Source organism: Caretta caretta, chromosome 1, assembly GCF_965140235.1.
Source record: "Caretta caretta isolate rCarCar2 chromosome 1, rCarCar1.hap1, whole genome shotgun sequence".
NCBI lineage: Eukaryota > Metazoa > Chordata > Testudines > Cheloniidae > Caretta > Caretta caretta.
Genome location: NC_134206.1, coordinates 123,842,171 through 123,860,759, shown reverse-complemented (window position 1 = coordinate 123,860,759; position 18,589 = coordinate 123,842,171). Strand labels below are relative to the sequence as shown.

Genomic DNA, 18,589 nt, shown 5'->3' with positions numbered 1-18,589 from the left:
GTATGCACATAACTTTAAGTGAGTAGTTTTATTTACTTTAATAGAACTACTCACATGCTGAACTCTGTAATATTGTATATTGGGGGTATAAAATCCTTTCTCATCCCTGAAAGCTTGGGAATTAATTACCCGTTCTTAGCAGTAAACATTTTATGGTCACAAAGTTATCTTACTTCTTTAATATCCAGCTACAGTACTTTAATGTATCACAAGAGCAGTAAATTCCCAACTTGACACTTCCATTATAACTCCATGAAGTCACATTTCCTATTATTTGTTTGATGTTTAGACTGACACTCATTTTGTGTTTTGCTTATGGAATGTGTATGTATAGGAATTAATACGAAGCTTTTATTAAATGGATGGTGAGAAAGAAATAATTCCTAAATTTAGTAGTGTAAAAAAAAACCCTGAGTCTATATTCTTCTTGCAGCAGCATCGCTAGCTTTTTAAAAAACACTTTACAAAATAAACTTCATTTCCTAGATCCTGATTATGACGGAATCCTTCAGGGTGCCGCCTGGAACTGGGGTACCACTGAGCCTGCCTGACCCACTAGCCTGGATTCCGTTTTAAACTGTATTGCTATGCAGCCTGCCAAGCCTTCTCCCAGGCTTCAGACTGCACTTTACCAGCACACATACAGGTAGAGACGCACCCAGCTGCAGCTGTACACACACATGCTAAGATCAGCTCTGCATGGGAAGGCTCAGCTAAGGAACTGCCCAGTACTCAAGTGCACATCCCCCTGACTGTGAACCCAAAATTATACTGTCTTGCACTGCACAGAGAACTATACAGCGTAAGATCATGAAATTCGCCTCCTCCCTCAGTGTGGAGGGGAATATACACAGCTTTCTATCCCAAGTTATGATTTCCACACACGCTGGTTTTAGACAAAAACAAAAGCAAGTTTATTAACTTCAAAAGATAGGTTTTAAGTGATTATAAGAGATAGCAAACTGTTCAAAGCAGGTTACCTAGTAAATAAAACAAATATACAATCTAAGCTTAATATACTAAATAAATTGGTTATAAATAGCAAATTCTCACCCTAAATGTTGTTTTAGGCAGATTGCAGATTCTTGAAGGCAAGATGCATTTGCTTGCAGCTTAAAACTCCTGATATTTCTTTCACAGGCTAGACAATCCTCTTGCCTGGGCTCAGCCCTTCTCTCCTAGTCCAGTCTTTTTGTTTTCAGGTATTTCCAGCAGTCCTTTTTCTTGGGCGGGGAGTCAATGAAGAACCAACCTTGATGATGTCACTCCCCTGCCTTAAATAGTTTTTGCATATGGTGGGAATCCTTTGTCTCCCAGTGTGATTCCCACCCCACCACCCAATCAGTGGAAAAACACTAGTATCATCATGGAGTCCAGTACCAGGTGACTTGGTCACATGTCCCTGCAGCCATAACTCAGAGGCTGTTTGCAGCATCCCCAGGAAGGCTCCCTAGTGGGAGATTAGCATCTTCAAAGACCTATTGTTCCCCCTAATGGCCTTTCCCAACCTGCCATCTGGAATGATTGCATTCTGTCCAGTGGGTGTTCCTCAGGTGCAAACACATGTGTAAGAGATGCATAGATAATATTCCTAACTTCAGATACAAAAATGATACACGCATAGAAATAGGATAATCATATTCAGTAAATCATAACCTTTCCAATGATATCTCACATGACCCATATTGCATAAAACCCATCTTAGTTATGACATAATCATATAATAACCATATCTCTATGAAGAATATGGGATGTAGTGTCACACTGATATCCTAAAAAGTTCGTGGGAAGGAATGGGTGGTAATTTTTCTGAACATCCTGTCCCCCATCCCAGCCCATAGTTTTGGAGTAACAGTGACTTGTTAAGGCACTTAGAAAGTATTTTAAATAGAGGAGATGAATTATCACTCTAATTTTGCAGCATTTTTCAAGTAAGAAGAGAGACAAAGTGCAAGAATATTTCTCATTTCATGATACAGTTAGATGGGTATTAATTCAGAAGAGGTTGCAAATCTTATGTATTGCATTTAGAATTATAACTGATTCAGTGAGCCACCTAGGTATGTTTCGTTCTTGTGTGGTTACTTTTCATTATCTAATTATACTTAGCATATCTCGTTTTCAAAGTACTGTATACACATAAATTAATTATTGCACCACCACTCTTAGGTGTTGTCAGGATTATAATATCAATTTTTACAGATGGAGGAAACTGAGACAGATTGATTTAAGTGATTTGTCCAGGCTTATATAGCTAATTATAGACAGAGAAATTACAACTCAGAAATGCTAAACTTGCAGTCCCAAGGTAATGATTGCTATTGTAAAATGTGTGCTTCTAAAACATGAAGGAAAAATGAGAATTAATCTTTCTTTAAATGGAAAATTTAAAAGTTGAACTGAGTGTTGCCACAAGTAGTGATTTTAATTAGACTATTCACTTCCAAGCAGTTATTGAACAGTGTGTTGGGGGAAAGCAGAACTCTACATCACATTAGATTTATTATATTCTTTACTCCTTCTTTGAATGATGGTCCGAATGTGTATGCCTGTTGTGTGTTTCCTGCAGCAGAGAACTTCACTATTGAATTTAAAATATTTGATGTATGATGGTGGTAGGGCATTTGGGGTCCAGGAAAAAAATATCTGCAATCTTTGGATTATTATGCAAGATTCTGAATGCTCTGCTGGAGATGAACTTTCAGAGATTTACAGATTCCAAGGCTAAACTTGTTTACCTAGAAGATTAACCTGTTGCAGAACCCTTTCAAAATAAAATGCCCTCCATCTGCAAATAATGGAGCCAACTGAGAACTGAGGACAGATCATGCCATTGAGTTCCCCTTTTTCATCATCCAGCACTCCCAACCACATTCTCTTCTTTAACTTCTCACAGCTCTGCAATAAAAGAGGTATTAACTCCCACTGTGACTGCTGATAAGATTAGCAACCCATCCTTCAGTCAGCAAAGTATTTTAAAAATAATTTAAAAAACCCATAACAAAACACCCCACCTTTTTTGATTTGGGAGATTTTCTGATAAGAAATGAACACACACACTTCAGCTTGTGTATGCTTTCCTGTCATGCTCTTCTGGTTAACTGGTCAGTTCCTACAGGAGGATCAGGGACACCTGATATTATGTACCTACAGGCCCCTGCTTTCACATCAGTAATGAGATATAGGCCAGTGGATATTGTGAACTGCTCCTCCTGGCTGGCATTGGGAATGGAACAGTCAGCTAGAAAAAAACCTAACTGCAAAATGACTGACTTTATGTTGGCGAGAATGTTTGAGAGCATGCAGAATGATGTCTCTTGATTTCATTCAAGAGTCAAATAGTCTTATGGGACATACTGCCATCAGGTTATGGAGAGATGGCTCTGGAGGAGGAGGAAACATTGGATGGCCATATAAAATATTGTATAACTCCCAACTGGGAGAATATTACCTTAAGAATCATGATTAGCTTTATCTGATTATGAAGCATAGAATTCTTATGGGGGATATATAGACCAGCCACTACAGAGGCTACTTTTGGCTTAGAGAGGATTTACTAATACTTAAACAGTTAATATACAGTTAGGTCTTCAGAGCTCTGTGTGTATATCATCTAATTTATTTTGTAGAGGAAAAATATTCCATCATCCAAATTAAAGACATAGGGTGAAATCTTGGCCTCATTAAAGTCAATGGCAAAACTCTCACTGACTTAATCGGGGCAGGATTTCACTCATGATGTATACTTGTCTTTGATGAGAAACTATTAATCGACAAGTAGAGCATTCTGAGTGTCTCTTCTTCCATCTGTAACCTCGCCACTCTTTTTTTCTGTTAATGTCAGTTATGTGTTATGCAAATAACCATAGGAACACGAAGCTTATTTTGATAACAGTTTGGTAGGAGGATTTGATGTCTTAGGGGAGTGGAGATAGTACAATGAGCTTTTCACCTCTAAACCACTTAGTACTTAACACACACACAAAAAAAGCATGGCTGTCTGGCTGTTCTGTTGATTTAATATAAACCACTGTAGTTTCAGTTCACTTCCTAGTGGACACAGGTCAATATTAATTTGCACTAGTTGGTTCTTATTAGCAGTCTCAGTAGTTACTCTAAATATATACCTTCTCATTTAATCGAAGGGCAAGCTGCCAAAACACAAGACCACCACAGTGAACCTGAGAGATTAGAGAGATTATCTGACTGCAGATTCTCACAGGTTAGAAAGCCAAATCAATCAATATTGCTCAGAGCAGAAGATTATGAATGTTCTAATTCTATATAGGGTGAAACTTTCAAAAGCTCCTATGTCGCATTTTCAAAACTGACTTAAGCATTTAGGCTTAACAGTCTGTTCCATGGTGTATTTAGCTGTGAGGCTGAGTACCTTTCCCAAATCAGAAGAGCTCTGTGTAGCTCAAAAGCTTGTCTCTTTCACCAACAGAAGTTCATCCAATACCTCACCCATATTAGAATCATAGAATATCAGGGTTGGAAGGGACCTCAGGAGGTCATCTAGTCCAACCCCCTGCTCAAAGCTTGTCTCTTGAAGTCCTTAATTCCTGTTGAAAGACACTGCAACTTAGGCTTTTAAATGCCTACATTTTTTGTCATTGCTGTGTGTACAGGGCTGTAATAAGTAAAAGCCTGAAGTAATACAAAGATTTTATCACAGTTGAAAATTGTAAATAATATAATACTTCTATAGCAGTTTCTATCAAGGATCTCAGTGTGGCATACTAACATCAATTAATTGACCCTCTCTAAATCTTTGGGAATTTTGTTGAGTCCCTGTCACAGGGCAGCTGCCCTTAATGGGAAATTAGGGCCTTGTCTGCTTGAGACAGCCCTACCTGGGGATTATTAACTGCCTCAGATGGCTAATTAGTAACCAAGCAGCTGGACCTAATAAAGGTTATCCAAGCTCAATTAGAGGGAAACTCCAAAGGGAGACAGGATGCTCCTGTGGAGAGGAGCTCCCAGAAGAGGCCTGAGCAAGAGGGCTGGGTAGGGAGCCTAGAGGATGAGTTCTCTGGGGAACCCACCAGAATGGGGAGTCTGTCTGGAGAGGAGGGTCTGGTCTCAGCCAGAGGTCTCCAAGATACTGCCCTGGCGAAGATCAGCTGCTGTCCTAGAGAAGAGTTGCAGTGGTTGGACCTCCCTGGACCTCTGAATCCAGAGAAGGGTCTTACTCCAGTAGGAGCAGTAGGCCTAACCGCAGGGGCAGAGACAATCTTGGGGAAAGAGCCTGGATGGAAACAAGCCCTGGACTCAGGTCGGGGACAGAAGGGCTAGGAACGACTTAGTCACCCAAATGAGATGCTGGAGTGAAAGTTTTGTTTATATTCTGTTTTGGCTTTTCTGTTAAGAAATGAAACCCTCCACAGGGAGGTGCTCTTTAGCATCGGGAAAATCTAGTAAGGGCTCACCTGTAACCCTATGCCTACCTGTAACCCTATGCCTACCTGCAAGGGGGCACACCAGTCAGCCTGGAATGATGACAGTCCCCATGTCACAAATTAGGAAACTGAAGTACAGAGAAATTAGTAACTTTGCAAAGTCATGCTGTAAGCCATTGGCAGAGCTGGGCACAGAGCCAGGTCTCTGATCTCATGGACTTATGTCATAACCACAGGATAATCTTTCCTCCCTATATGAGTCTCTCTGCTCTGAATTAATTTAACTAGAACAAGTATTTCATCATAGTTGATAAAAAGAGGCATGCAGTAGTTTATTTCTCTGCATTCGTTTTGGAGATAAAACTGCAGGGACAACTTCAGTTTCTGAGCAGACTTTATTTCAGTTGCTAGTGTTTGCTTTGGGTAATTATCTCCATTTGAAACGCCAGTAAATTTTCAACATCGGACACAGTTTATTTAAAAGACAAAAGGACAACATAATCAACTGAAAAAAAATGTATGTGACATTATTTAACATTTACAGACCAGGTATAAAGGTTAACTGAGTACAGCAATATAATTTTGAGCATATTCCTATGAAAGGAGAGTCACCATCCATTTGGCACACAATTATGTTGTGTTATCTCCCAACGGCAAAACGAATGGAGCAAATTTGTTTTCTGATTGTGCCAGCTATGATTTCCATCTGTATGACTACCTTAGCACTAAGAAAACTGAAGTATCAGTCACAGAATGGTTGAAACACTTCAGGAGTGGAGTAGCTGGAAAAGCCACACAGCCTGCTGTGAAGTGTTAAGTGGCTGCTACATTATCAGACCTGTCTGTAATAGACCACCTTGGCTTCCAGAAAGCCGTTAAAATTGATGGCAATGGCTATGCTAACAGTTGCCCTTCTTTGTCTGCTGGAATAGATCAAGCTGGCTAAGTGAATGTTGAGTTTCAATATACATTCTTTTAATATCAGTTTAAAATAAATGCATAAAATCACAGTATATTGTACAGCCACACACACACACACACACACCATATTATATAATAACACTAAAATATATCAATTTAAAAGGAAGAAATATGTGCTTAATAGATTGAAAACTGTGGAATGTGATGAATGTGTGAAAACACTGGACGTATTATTCTTCCAGGGTGCCCACATTTCCAGTTCAAGGATAGTGTTGACAAGATCTTCAGGACAACTGTAGTTGCATGTAAATTTCCATAATCTCAAAAATACATGTACTCAGTCATAGTCTAGCTGCTTTTACTCTTGGTACATTAACAGAAATTGGTGGCTGGATAAAGACCTGCCATTGTGTTCTGTTCTCCCCCTTCAGTTTAGGGAAAGAGCAATCATGAGTCATGGTTTTGGGTCTCATGATCTCCCCTTTCAATGCTGTGCAATGAGCACTTCCCTCTTATAGCTGCAGCTTTAAGCATTAAACTGCAGCTTTAAGCGTTGAATACCTTAACCTCTCATGGTGGTGTAACTAGAGTGCCTCTTGCTGGTGTCACCTTCCTGAGTGCATATTTAAATTGGGTGAAATAGGAATCCTTTTTTTCGAATATCAATGAATTTAACTGGTGTCCTACAACTAGAACTTGTTTTGAATGGAACTGTCAAGTACAACGTACAACCTGATTCTGAATAATGTGGATAAAAAACGTGACAGGCCATTATAGATGTAGTCATTTAATACAGGGCATTCGAGCTGCCTGCAGCATGAGAATACAGGTCTCAGTATGCAATTTTCAGTTTGGTTTATTATTTAATAATAATTCTCCCTTTGTCCTTTTCATTCATTTATTTATTTTGGTTTACCGTTTTAGAATAAACCTTATTCTCTGCCTCCAAAACAAAAATCAAGAATACCCTTTGATTTCTATGCTATATGCTTGATAATATTTTCTTAATCAAATCAAGAGAATACTAAGTTCTAAACCTTAATATTGAGACCCTCCCAGCTGTGCGTGTGATGGTGGGAGGGGCAGTTGTGGTTAAGAATGCTGATAAGAGTGCATCAGCAATAATTAAACACCTCAAATGCAAACTGTAAAAGGTATAGAACCCTGTAGGTTAAAATATTTCACACATGGTGCACAGTTAATCTGTGCAGTGGTGTTTACCAATTAAAATGGCCCAATTGTCATCGGCACTAATTCCTGGCTTTTAGAAGTTTGCATGGTAGGCTCCTTAGAAGTTAAGGGATTTTCTATTATGGTAGCCAGTTGGATACCTTCTGCATTCTTACCCTCAACACTTTGGACTAATCTGCCTTGCTTGTTAAACTGCTCTGGGGTGTGTGACTTGTTTATTGTCCAAGCCTCCCCCTTGTCCTGTTCTGAGTTCATGTTTTGTCCTTCTACACGTTCTCGTCTCTTGCGGTACCATATATGCAGGCAGCCGTAAAGGAGGATCCCGGCAATGATGAGAAGCAGAATACTGCTAGTTAGCCAGATACCCAGGGCCAGATCTTTTTTTTTGTTGCTTGCAGATGCTGGATCTTCTTCTAATGTGTGAAAAATTCTGCACTGGTCACTGGAGGGGTTTGCAGATTGGCAGGTTACACACAATATGTAGGTGGTTAGTGGAGTTAGGTTTTCTATGACAAATGAAGACCGACTAGCAGGCACTCGCTCTTCTTTCTGAAAATTTTTTCTTGAATAACCTGACAGCATGTTGTTCCTGTTGGGATGATACATAATACTGTAAAAGCTGTCATCACAAATGGCCATGGGTGGCCAAATTACCATTGCTGTGCTTCCTGTTACATTTTGTATTGTTACTCCCATTGTGATGCCACTCAATATTTTTTCACAACTGTCTCCCCACAAGAAAGGAAGATTATAGTTGCAGTTCCAGAAAAATAAGGAGATGTCCCAGAAGCTTCACCACGGAGAAGAACTATGTGGCTCTTAAACATTAGTGTTCTGTAATTTAGAAAAGTAATTTATTAGGAAACAGTGCTTTTAATTTTTCTATGGGCAATTTAAAATGAAGTAATCTGATCAGTCTGAATCTATAAGCAAAGAGAATCTTTGGCACTTGCATTTGTTTGAAAAATAAATCATAGAGTATTTTCATACCTTTCCAGTTGCAGAAATGTTTGGTACTATTGTGTAAATCACTGAATATTTCAATCCTAAGGAATCTGCAGTCAGACAATACACCAGTGAGAGTGAAATTACCCATCATTTAAAAACTTCTGTTTATTAAGAGGGAAACTTTCAAAAGAGGCATAATGAGCATAAAGCACTAAACTCCCACAGACATCCAGTGGGTGTTGGGTGCCTAACTCCCCTTTGTGCCTTTTGAAAATCTTCTCCTGACTCGGTTGCCGTGTAAAAACTAAACAGTCAGAATTTTTAATGGACACATGAGGTAGTACGCATGTCTGTTGACATGAGAGATCATGGAACAATTTTTTTGTTAATTGCATACATTTTAAATATCTTTAACAGAAAAGGGAGCATGATATTCAACATTGCTTATCACTTTGATAGTATGAAGTTACAGAGGCTTAAATATTGAGCACTATTGGAGAGCTGACCCTAAAAACTTCTAAGAAAGGAGATTCCACCACCTTCCTAGGTAACGCATTCCAGTGTTTCACCACCCTCCTAGTGAAAAAGTTTTTCCTTATATTCAACCTAAACCTCCCCCACTGCAACTTGAGACCATTACTCCTCATTCTGTCATCTGCTACCACGGAGAACAGTCTAGATCCATCCTCTTTGGAACCCCCTTTCAGGTAGTTAAAAGCAGCTATCAAATCCCCCCTCATTCTTCTCTTCCACAGACTAAACAATCCCAGTTCCCTCAGCCTCTCTTCATAAGTCATGTGTTCCAGTCCCCTAATCATTTTTGTTGCCCTCCGCTGGACTCTTTCCAATTTTTCCACATCCTTCTTGTAGTGTGGGGCCCAAAACTGGACACAGTACTCCAGATGAGGCCTCACCAATGTCGAATAGAGGGGAACGATCACGTCCCTTGATCTGCTGGCAATGCCCCTACCTATACATCCCAAGATGCCATTGGCCTTCTTGGCAACAAGGGCACACTGTTGACTCATATCCAGCTTCTTGTCCACTGTAATCCCTAGGTCCTTTTCTGCAGAACTGCTGCTGAGCCATTCGGTCCCTAGTCTGTAGCAGTGCATGGGATTCTTCCATCCTAAGTGCAGGACTCTGCACTTGTCCTTGTTGAACCTCATCAGATTTCTTTTGGCCCAATCCTCTAATTTGTCTAGGACCTTCTGTATGCTCACATTTCCTGGCTGCAGTGTAGACATATACTAAGCACTTAAGTGTTTTTGAAATGTTTATGCTAAATTACTAGCATAAATGACTTTAGCAATGATTATGAAATAAAAGATTAGTGATTTCACTACAGTGTGAACATATTATTTCATATTGTGGATGTAATGGATTCTGTCTCCTGTCTAAATAACAATTTAGTATTGGAAAATTTTTCTGAGAATGGAAGCTTATAAAATTCTGACATAGCAGATATTCTGAAGTTTATGTGAGGTAGTACACATGTCTGTCTACCTTTCTTTTTTTAAGTTGGAAAAACCACTGGAAAAATTACCCATCTGAGGATCACATTAAAATAACTGTACCTTATGCACCATTTTCATTGAAGCACAATAGTCCTTAAAAAAAACAAAACTGCTACTCATATGTGGGGACATATTTCTCAGAATTCTCAGTTGCAGTTTGTGTATTTTGCTTATTTGGGAAGAACAGAAGGCATATGCTCATCTACAATACAACAATAAACATATTTTTAAAATATAAATGCCAACACACCCATCTAAATTATATAGGCAGTTCTAAAAAATAACAAAAACAAAACAACCCACCCCCAAGAATGTAGGTGCCCTTCTTTCTAACCACCATAAAATATAGGCAATGAAACAGCTGCATCAATTTCAAAGAAATGAGTTTGCCATTGAATAAACTCATTGGATAAACAGATGGGGGCACACCACAGACTAGAGTGGTTTTTATAATACTAAACTTGGCCATCCATCTTAAGTCTCTTAGGTATCTATACGGTGGTCTACACTATAATATCAGAGCATCTAGTTGCTCTTGAGTCCCATATCAAGTTTTAGTTAAATAGATCCTAGATAATTACATTTTAAGTAAAAAGATTTTTTTTAAATATTGCCTGATCATATTTAGAATCCATCATCTCATTCTCAGAGCTATTTGAGTAGAATTTTGGTTTTTTATTTTTTTTAAATGTAATCACAATGTTTTGTTAGCAAGCATTAATTACATTTTACTATTTAGACGTAATGTACATAACATGATATCCTAATGTTTGAAAAATTAACTTAGTATTTTATTCATTATAAAATCTTTACTGACCTTCACTTCCTGATATAAATCCTTAGAATAAGATTTTCAGATGGAGAGATTGCAAAACTGAAAACTGAGATTTTCTGTGTCCTTTTGTGTAGGTGATTTCCTCCTTCATGATCTGTACTTGCCAGTTTTCTCTCTCAGATTCTCTGGACTAAATTCTAGTTGCTTGACACTTGCAATTCTATTCTCCAGGGATGCTGGTGACACTGTTTCTTTCTCTTCTACTTAAATTCGTACATGAACACATCTTGTCTAAGTAGCCTGTTGCCTAGGTTTTTAAAGAACATGCAGGAAAAAAGACATACATTCTCTCACTCGCTACCTCTTGGACAATATAGTGTACGAGCACTCCAGTTACATGCTGCTCTGTATGTACCTAGGCTTGCTTCAGTGATGCTGTGAGTGAATAAGGCTAGCACTTTTGTGACATCGGCAGAACAGGATGTTTGGTTGGTTTTTTTTTGTTTTGTTTTGTTTTTTGGAGTTTTTTTTAGTGAAAGGATGTGGGGGAAGCAATAGCTTAAAAAAAGGCAAGCTTCTCCCAGTGATTAATGAGAACTTTGCTGTTTCAGGTTTCTGCTTTAGTCTTTTTGTATTCCTCTGCAATATTTTTTATTATTTTTTTTTAATAATCCCTTGCCACAGTTTTATAATGCGCCACTAATCCATCATTTACTGGTGGATTGTTCCAAACTGCTTTACATGTTTGATGTAAAATGTCCAAATATTCATGGGGAAATATAGTATTTTTGTAGGCTGGCTATTTCTGATTCTTCTGCCTGGTTTTTTGAAGAATATTTTAGTGCCTGCTTTTTCATAACTATTCTCTTCCTTGAAGTATGCAGCTGTACCCTTTCTCCTCACTCTAAACATCTGTAGAATAATAAAATACTGTATAATTTGATAAAGGAAAATCGTCTCTACACTGGGATGTTCTGTAGTGCAGATATTTTTGTTACTCAAAATCTACAAAGTTATAAACCCCAAGAACAAATGAATGCAACAATTAAAACCATTACTGTGAAATATAAAGCTTCTGTGTTTAGGGATAATTTTTTTTATAGTATCCAGTATACTGAAGCATTCATCTGTGTTTGGTTTTTAAAGTCTGTTTAATGTTTTATGAAACGTTTGGGAAAATTAACTCTGTACTTCATCAGTATCAATAGGCAACAAACTTGTAGACTAAGGTTGCTCCATTACAGACCTGTCTATTATCAGTTAAAGACCTAAATAGAAGAGAGAGAAAGGATATTCCATCAGCTATTCTCTTACTTGAATGTTTATTGAGTCATCTGCTGTCATACATTATTTTAGCAATCATAAATAGGGTACCTATTCTTGCAAGGACACAGCAAATCAAGAAAATAGCCCAGGAACCAAGCTGCTGCGGCAAGCTAGCTACACTTGAAATAAGAGCATAAATCAGGAGTAGCATGGTTTGTAAAATTAAATATTTTTCAAGCATTCATCAAGCTTTACCAGTACCACTCCCATTTGATTTCCCAGTCCCTACTTCTGCATGTGTTTGTGCAGTTTTGCATTTAATACTCAGTTGTAGTTTTGGGCTCTCTGCCAGTCAGTGTTAATTTAGAATTCAGTATTTCAATCAGCTATGATCTAATAACAGGATTTTTAGCTTCTTCCTGAGCAGTGTCCTTTGTGGATTCTGGTAATCTTCCAAACATCTGTTGCAGTTTGAGTTCACAAAAAGAATGGCTAAATAATTTGAGAAAATATCCCCGCCCCATCATTATAAATATGCAATCTGTAACAGGTGTCAATAGTTGTAATTTAAAATACGATAGAGGGACATATTTCACTGTGTAGTCTGTTCACTCTAGCGGAGACAGCTCCCTGAGCAGAAGAAATGTGATAACATTAAAAATAAGGTGAAGTGAAACTTCTGGATCTCCAGAGTACAAAAATACTTGGTTGGTTGTAACTCCTTTTCTGTAATAGTTAGCTGAAATAATGTTAACTTGTTGGATATTTTCTGTGCATATTTTGTAATATTAAATACAAAGTTGCTCAGTTAAAATCAGAGTCTGGAAATGGGAAAGTTAAGGTTCCAACACCAACATTTAACTTGGCCATCTTATGTCTTATATGTTTTATAGCGTATACATTTACAACAGCTGCATGTTTTTAAATGCTGACAAGTAACTGCTTTTCTTTAGTAGACAGTTGTTCAAAAGTTGGTGGAATCCAGCTTCCTGCTTATTAGTTTAGTTCCCAAGTGGCCTCACTGTATAGCCACAGAGAGCATATTACAAAAATCTAGTCTTGACTGGCAAGGGCATGAATAACTGTGGTGGGCTCAATATCGGAGAGAGGTCACGCTCTTCTCCCTAGGTGCGCTCTTGGAACATGTCTGCATTATGAGGACTATACCTGCACAGCTATGGCATTATAGCTATGCCAATATAACCCCGTAGTGTAGATGCAGCCTACCCCAACAGAAGGGGTTGTCTGTTGGTATAGCAACACTACCTCCCTAGGTGATAAGAGTGTCTATACTCAAGGTGGGGTCCACATAGCTACAATGCTCACGGGCATGGATTTTTCACACCCTGGAGCAACATAGCTATTCCAACCAAAATTATAAGTGTATACCAGACCTTGGTCACAGCTGCTTTCTGAGCAGCCCAGGATTTAATAGTACAATTAGCTTGCACTCATGTCTTAAAATCAGTGAATACTGAGGAGAAGCAAAGCGGATCCAACAGAACCTGCAGAAACAAAAGATGGGCAAGCTCCTGTGAAAGAAGGAACCAATATAATCTCTGCCACTTCCTATGATTGCTTTTCTCCATGCTGCAAATATTACCCCTCTCATATAAGTGGAGTTTGACAGCAAGCTCTCATCCGAGCCCCAATGTGAGTTAGAAATCATTTTCCAGATTCTCAGAGGGTATAAGTCTACATAGTTATATTGACTGAGGTGAAAAAAAACACTGATCGAGAACAGCTAATATATATTGTATATTAATTGACAGAATTTCTGTCAGCCTGTGTCACGTGTCCATTTATAGATATTATGAGCTCAAATGAGAACCTTTATCAATTAGTTGTAGTGATCACTAAGTTTAGAAATCTGATTTTACTTACTCGAGCCTTCAGAACGTTACATGAGACAACATTAAATGGAAACCGTAACAGTTTCTATTGATTTTTTTCCCCCCAAATGTTCTGTAAGTGAAACTACAGTACCAGGATATGCTCCAGTTATGTTTGGTAATCTAGATCAGTGGCTCTCAGCCTTTCCAGACGACTGTATCCCTTTCAGGTGTCTGATTTGTCTTGTGTACCCAAGTTTCACCTCACTTAAAAACTACTTGCTTACAAAATCAGACATAAAAATACGCAAGTGTCACAGCACACTATTACTGAAAAATTGCTTATGTTCTCATTTTAACCATATAATTATAAAATAAATAAATTGGAATATAATTATTGTACTTACATTTCAGTGTATAGTATATAGAGCAGTATACATTTCAGTTTGTACTGTCTTCGCTAGTGCTTTTTATGTAGCCTGTTGTAAAACTGAGCAAATGTCTAGATGAGTTGATGTACCCCCTGGAAGATCCCTGCATAGCCCCACAGTTACGTGTACTCCTGGTTGAGAACCACTGAGATATTAGCTTGAGCCACTTTTGTGCCCTTTTAACATGGTGTAGTCATAAAATTGAGGGAGGAATTATAGTGGTAGTATAAATAGTAAGTGGAAGATGTCCAGTCATCAACAATTAGCGTTTATTACATTCAGCTTATTAAGGAACATTTTAGTCAGTCATGTCTTCTGTTTTAAAAGGAAGCTTTGAAACTCATCTTCTATATTAGAGCTAAAGAGGCAAAGTTCTGTCTGAATTCTGTATAATTTAATATGCTTAAAAATAGCACTGTCAAATGATTAAAACTGTGATTAATCACAACTATTTTTTTAATCACACTGTTAAATAATAATAGACTACCAATTTAAATTCAGCATGGAAGCACATCCTCTGGAATGGTGGTTGAAGTATGATGGGGCATATGAATGTTTAGCATATCTGGCATGTAAATATCTTGCAACCCTGGCTACAACAGTGCCATGCAAACACCTGTTCTCACTTTCAAGAGGCATTGTAAACAAGAAGTTGGCACCATTATCTCCCATAAATGTAAACAAACTTGTTTGCCTTAGCAATTGACTGAACAAGAAGTAGGACTGAGTGGACTTGTAGGCGCTAACATTTTACATTGTTTTGTTTTTGAATGCAGTTATGTAAAACAAAATAATTCTACATTTGGAGATTTCACTTCAGAACTTGTATGAGCTGAACTGAAAAATACCATTTATTTTGTTTTATCTTTTTTACAGTGCAAATATTGGTAATAAAAGTAATATAAAACAAGCACTGTACAGTTTGTATTCTCTGTTATAATTGAAATAATTATATTTGAAAATATAGAAAAACATTCAAAAATATTTATAATAAATATAAATTGGTATTCTGTTGTTGTTTAACCATGCTATTAAAACTGATTAATTGTGACTGTTTTTTAGTCTAGTTTATTTGTTTTGCATTAATCGCATGAGTTAACTGTGATTAATTGACAGCCCTACTTAAAAATATTGCACAAAAAGTAATGTACATTGTATCCAATGAGAGATTTTGACAGTGCAGGAAATTGAGTTATTTTTTGTTAATACTATTTTTTTTCTCCCATCAGGCTTTGAATTTGACATATTCCAGCATTTACAGCAACTACAGGAACTTTGTTGGTCCCCCTCACTTTAAAGTCATTTGCAGGCTCCTTGGGTACCAGGGCATCGCTGTGGTAATGGAGGAATTACTGAAGGTGGTCAAAAGCCTGGTATGTTAACAGATTTTCTCTCTCTCTCTCTCTCCATGGGACACGGACTTGGAGATGAAGCTGCACCCAACCCTGACACAGTGCAAGGGCCAGGCCTGCCCCAAAAACACCTGGGGCCCTGCCCCTCCACGCCAAGTGCACAAAGATAGCAAGCAAGAGGGGCAGAGTCTTGCATGCATGTCAAGCTCTGGCCTCTGATCCAGGAGTGGTGCAGGCAGGCTCAGCCTAGCAGGATCCTTGGGGTGGGGGTGGGGGAATCCAGGTGTAATCCAGGGAATCCCCAGCCCCATCCTGCAGCCCTCACCCCCGCACCCCAACCCTCTGCCTCAGCCCTGAGCCCCTCCCACATACTGAGCCCGTCATCCCCAACTCTGTTGGGTCGCGGGCATCAACAATTTTCAGCTGGGTCCCAAGAAAAAAAGTTTGAATCCAATGCATCAGTTACCCATTTTGAAGCTGGGTAAACTGGAGGTGGCCTTTCTGTGTGTGAGTGAGTGAGACTCAAACCCATGACTTTCAAGATTGTAGGTGAGTGCCTTAACCACACAGACACTGTACCTCTGAGTAGGGTGGGATAGGCTTTTGAAGATAATGACAAGAAGCTTAAACTTGATGCACTAGCAGATGGAAAGATTCGACGAGGGGAGTGACATGATCTAGTCAGATAAGGAAGATGAGGATAGTGGCTGCATTTTGTTTGGATGGCAGGGGACAAAGTTGAAAATGTTGCTCTAAGCAAGGTGGGATGTAATACTTCTACACTCCTATATAGTGTTTTTCATCTATAGATCTCAAAGCGTTTCACAATCTTGAATATATTTATTCTCACAAAAGCCCTCTGAGAGGTAGGGAAGCATTGTTATCCCCACTTTGTAGATGAAGGAACTGAAGCACAGAGAGGCTAAGTGACTGCTGAAGCTCACGGGGGAATTCTGTGGTGGAGCAGGGAATTGTACCCAAGTCTCCCAAGTCCTAGGCTGGTGCTGTAACCACTGGACCATCCTTCCTTGCTGAGAGCCTGAATGAGGGATTTGGCTATGGGGATGGAAAGCAAAGGATAGATCTTGGCGATGTTGAGGAGGAAGCAGCAGTGGGATTTGGTTATGGGCTTGGAGGTGTTGGGCAAGGGCAAGGGAGGGGAAACTCCAGAACAACCACCAAATTGGTGATGGTGTTGACAGCAATGGAGAGTGGGTAAGTGGAGAAGCTTTGGGAGGGAAGATGAGAAAGTTTGGTTTTGGCCAAATTAGAAGATATCCAAGAGGCAATATTAAGAGACAGGCTGGGATATGGGGTTGGATGGGAGGAGAGACCTGTGTACTGAATGGTATGTGAGAATGTAATTAAAGACAGAACCACAGTACCTATGCACAAGGGGGCCTGAATTCATGTTGCTGGGGCATCCTTAATTCTGGCATTTCCTAACTCATAAGTGCTTGATTTGCAACCTTAAAAAATAAATGAATGAATAATGTAACTTTTTATATATGTTTTGGGCCTTTGTTTCCTAGATAAGATTTTTCTGTTGGCCTTGGTTATTGTGCTGTTGCCACTGTAACACACACCGAGAGTGGTTAATAATAACTAAATAATGCACATCTGTTTATAACGTGCTCAGATATGAAGTCCTCTGATCATTTGATGATAGAAACCTTAAACCAGTAACTTTTTTTTTTTTAATTGAAGCCTTTCTAAGTCAAAAATTAGCAATACAGTGAAGGAAAAAATGTGTTGGGGGAAGCGATACGTTTGTCTTCGATACCTATGACCAATTCAGTTTTAATACATTTGTACAGCGTGACCGTTTAGACCCCAAACCTGCAACCCTTCACGCACATGAGGAATTTAACATACACGAGTAGTCACATTGAAGTCACTGGGATTACCTGCATGCATAAAGTTATTTATGTACATAAGGATCAGGATCATTGGCAGGATCAGGGCTGTGTACTGTCACCCAGTTCAGTGGCTCTTCACGGTTTGGGTGCTGTGGTTAAAAACTGTGAAATGGTAACTCTAATAGTCACTTGAAGAGTTCATTAGAACTGCTGTAATTCCTCACTTCCTTCCTTCCTTTTTTTTTTTTTTTTTTAAAGAAGATGCAACTACAATCATTTCTTTTAAAAAGCTGTTTCTTTAAGCAGTGCAAAGACTATAGGAAGAACTGTAGGACATACAGAGTTAAGAAACGTAAGATTTTAGAGCATATTCAGTGCATATGTAGAATGAACTGCATAAATGTCGTCTTCGTTAGTTCCACAACAATAATATTGTTATGCATGTCTGTCTTCCCTTAGCTGCAGGGCACAATTCTTCAGTATGTGAAGACCTTGATGGAAGTGATGCCTAAAATCTGTAGATTACCTAGACATGAATATGGCTCTCCAGGTTGGTTTACCTATGATGTTACCACCATTGCATTAATAAGAGGACATTAATTCCTGGCTTCCAGTATATTTTTTTATAAACAATTCATGTATGTACATCTCATTGTAAATTATTTGCTCTCAAATAGCCATTGGGCAATGAGTGTTGGGGCAGAATAGGAATTGTTTCAAAATTTTCTGTTGCTATCTTTCATACTTGCATAGGGTTCCCTGCCTGGCAATCTCTAGTTCCCAGTTCTCTGGAAAAGTTTCCTGCTCATTTCTTGTCCTTGTCAGATGTAATATACGGTTTATTAGACAATCTTCGAAGGAGTACTCAATGCAAACTGGGATATAGTTCTGCAAATAATTAAGTTTAAGGTTTGGTGGGGGCATCCTCGCCATTTAACGAGTCACAGTAGTTGCAGGAGAAGAAGCTGCTCTGGAAGCTGGATGCCATAAAAGAGAGAATTAATTGGTAATTAGTGTTTGTCATATTGTTGATTCCAATTTTGAAACGGCTTTCCTACCTCCAAACATCCCTTTTCTACAACTTCTAACAACACA

At 38.7% G+C, this 18,589-nt stretch overlaps 2 protein-coding genes across 6 annotated transcripts in view; one reads left to right on the top strand and one right to left on the bottom strand.

Annotated features, from left to right (window-relative positions):
- The window catches only part of CYFIP1 (cytoplasmic FMR1 interacting protein 1), a 133,031-nt gene that overhangs the window by 90,287 nt on the left and 24,155 nt on the right, over window positions 1-18,589 (top strand). For all 5 annotated transcript variants that reach the window (XM_048858992.2, XM_048858983.2, XM_048859007.2 and 2 more), the window contains 2 exons: window positions 15,513-15,656; window positions 17,954-18,044. In XM_048858992.2, the coding sequence (XP_048714949.1) occupies window positions 15,513-15,656; window positions 17,954-18,044 (235 nt within the window). The remainder of the gene's footprint in view (window positions 1-15,512; window positions 15,657-17,953; window positions 18,045-18,589) is intronic.
- On the bottom strand, window positions 5,779-11,334 carry LOC125640511 (fibronectin type III domain-containing protein 9-like). The gene is made up of 2 exons (XM_048859091.2): window positions 10,797-11,334; window positions 5,779-8,348 (listed from the first exon to the last, which is right to left on the bottom strand). Exon 2 carries the CDS (start codon window positions 8,208-8,210, stop codon window positions 7,548-7,550), a length of 663 nt encoding a protein of 220 aa, XP_048715048.1. The 5' UTR covers window positions 8,211-8,348; window positions 10,797-11,334; the 3' UTR covers window positions 5,779-7,547.

Excerpts from the sequence above, each read along its gene's own strand:
- LOC125640511 (XM_048859091.2), bottom strand. The coding sequence starts at position 8,210 with ATGGGAGTAACAATACAAAATGTAACAGGAAGCACAGCAATGGTAATT.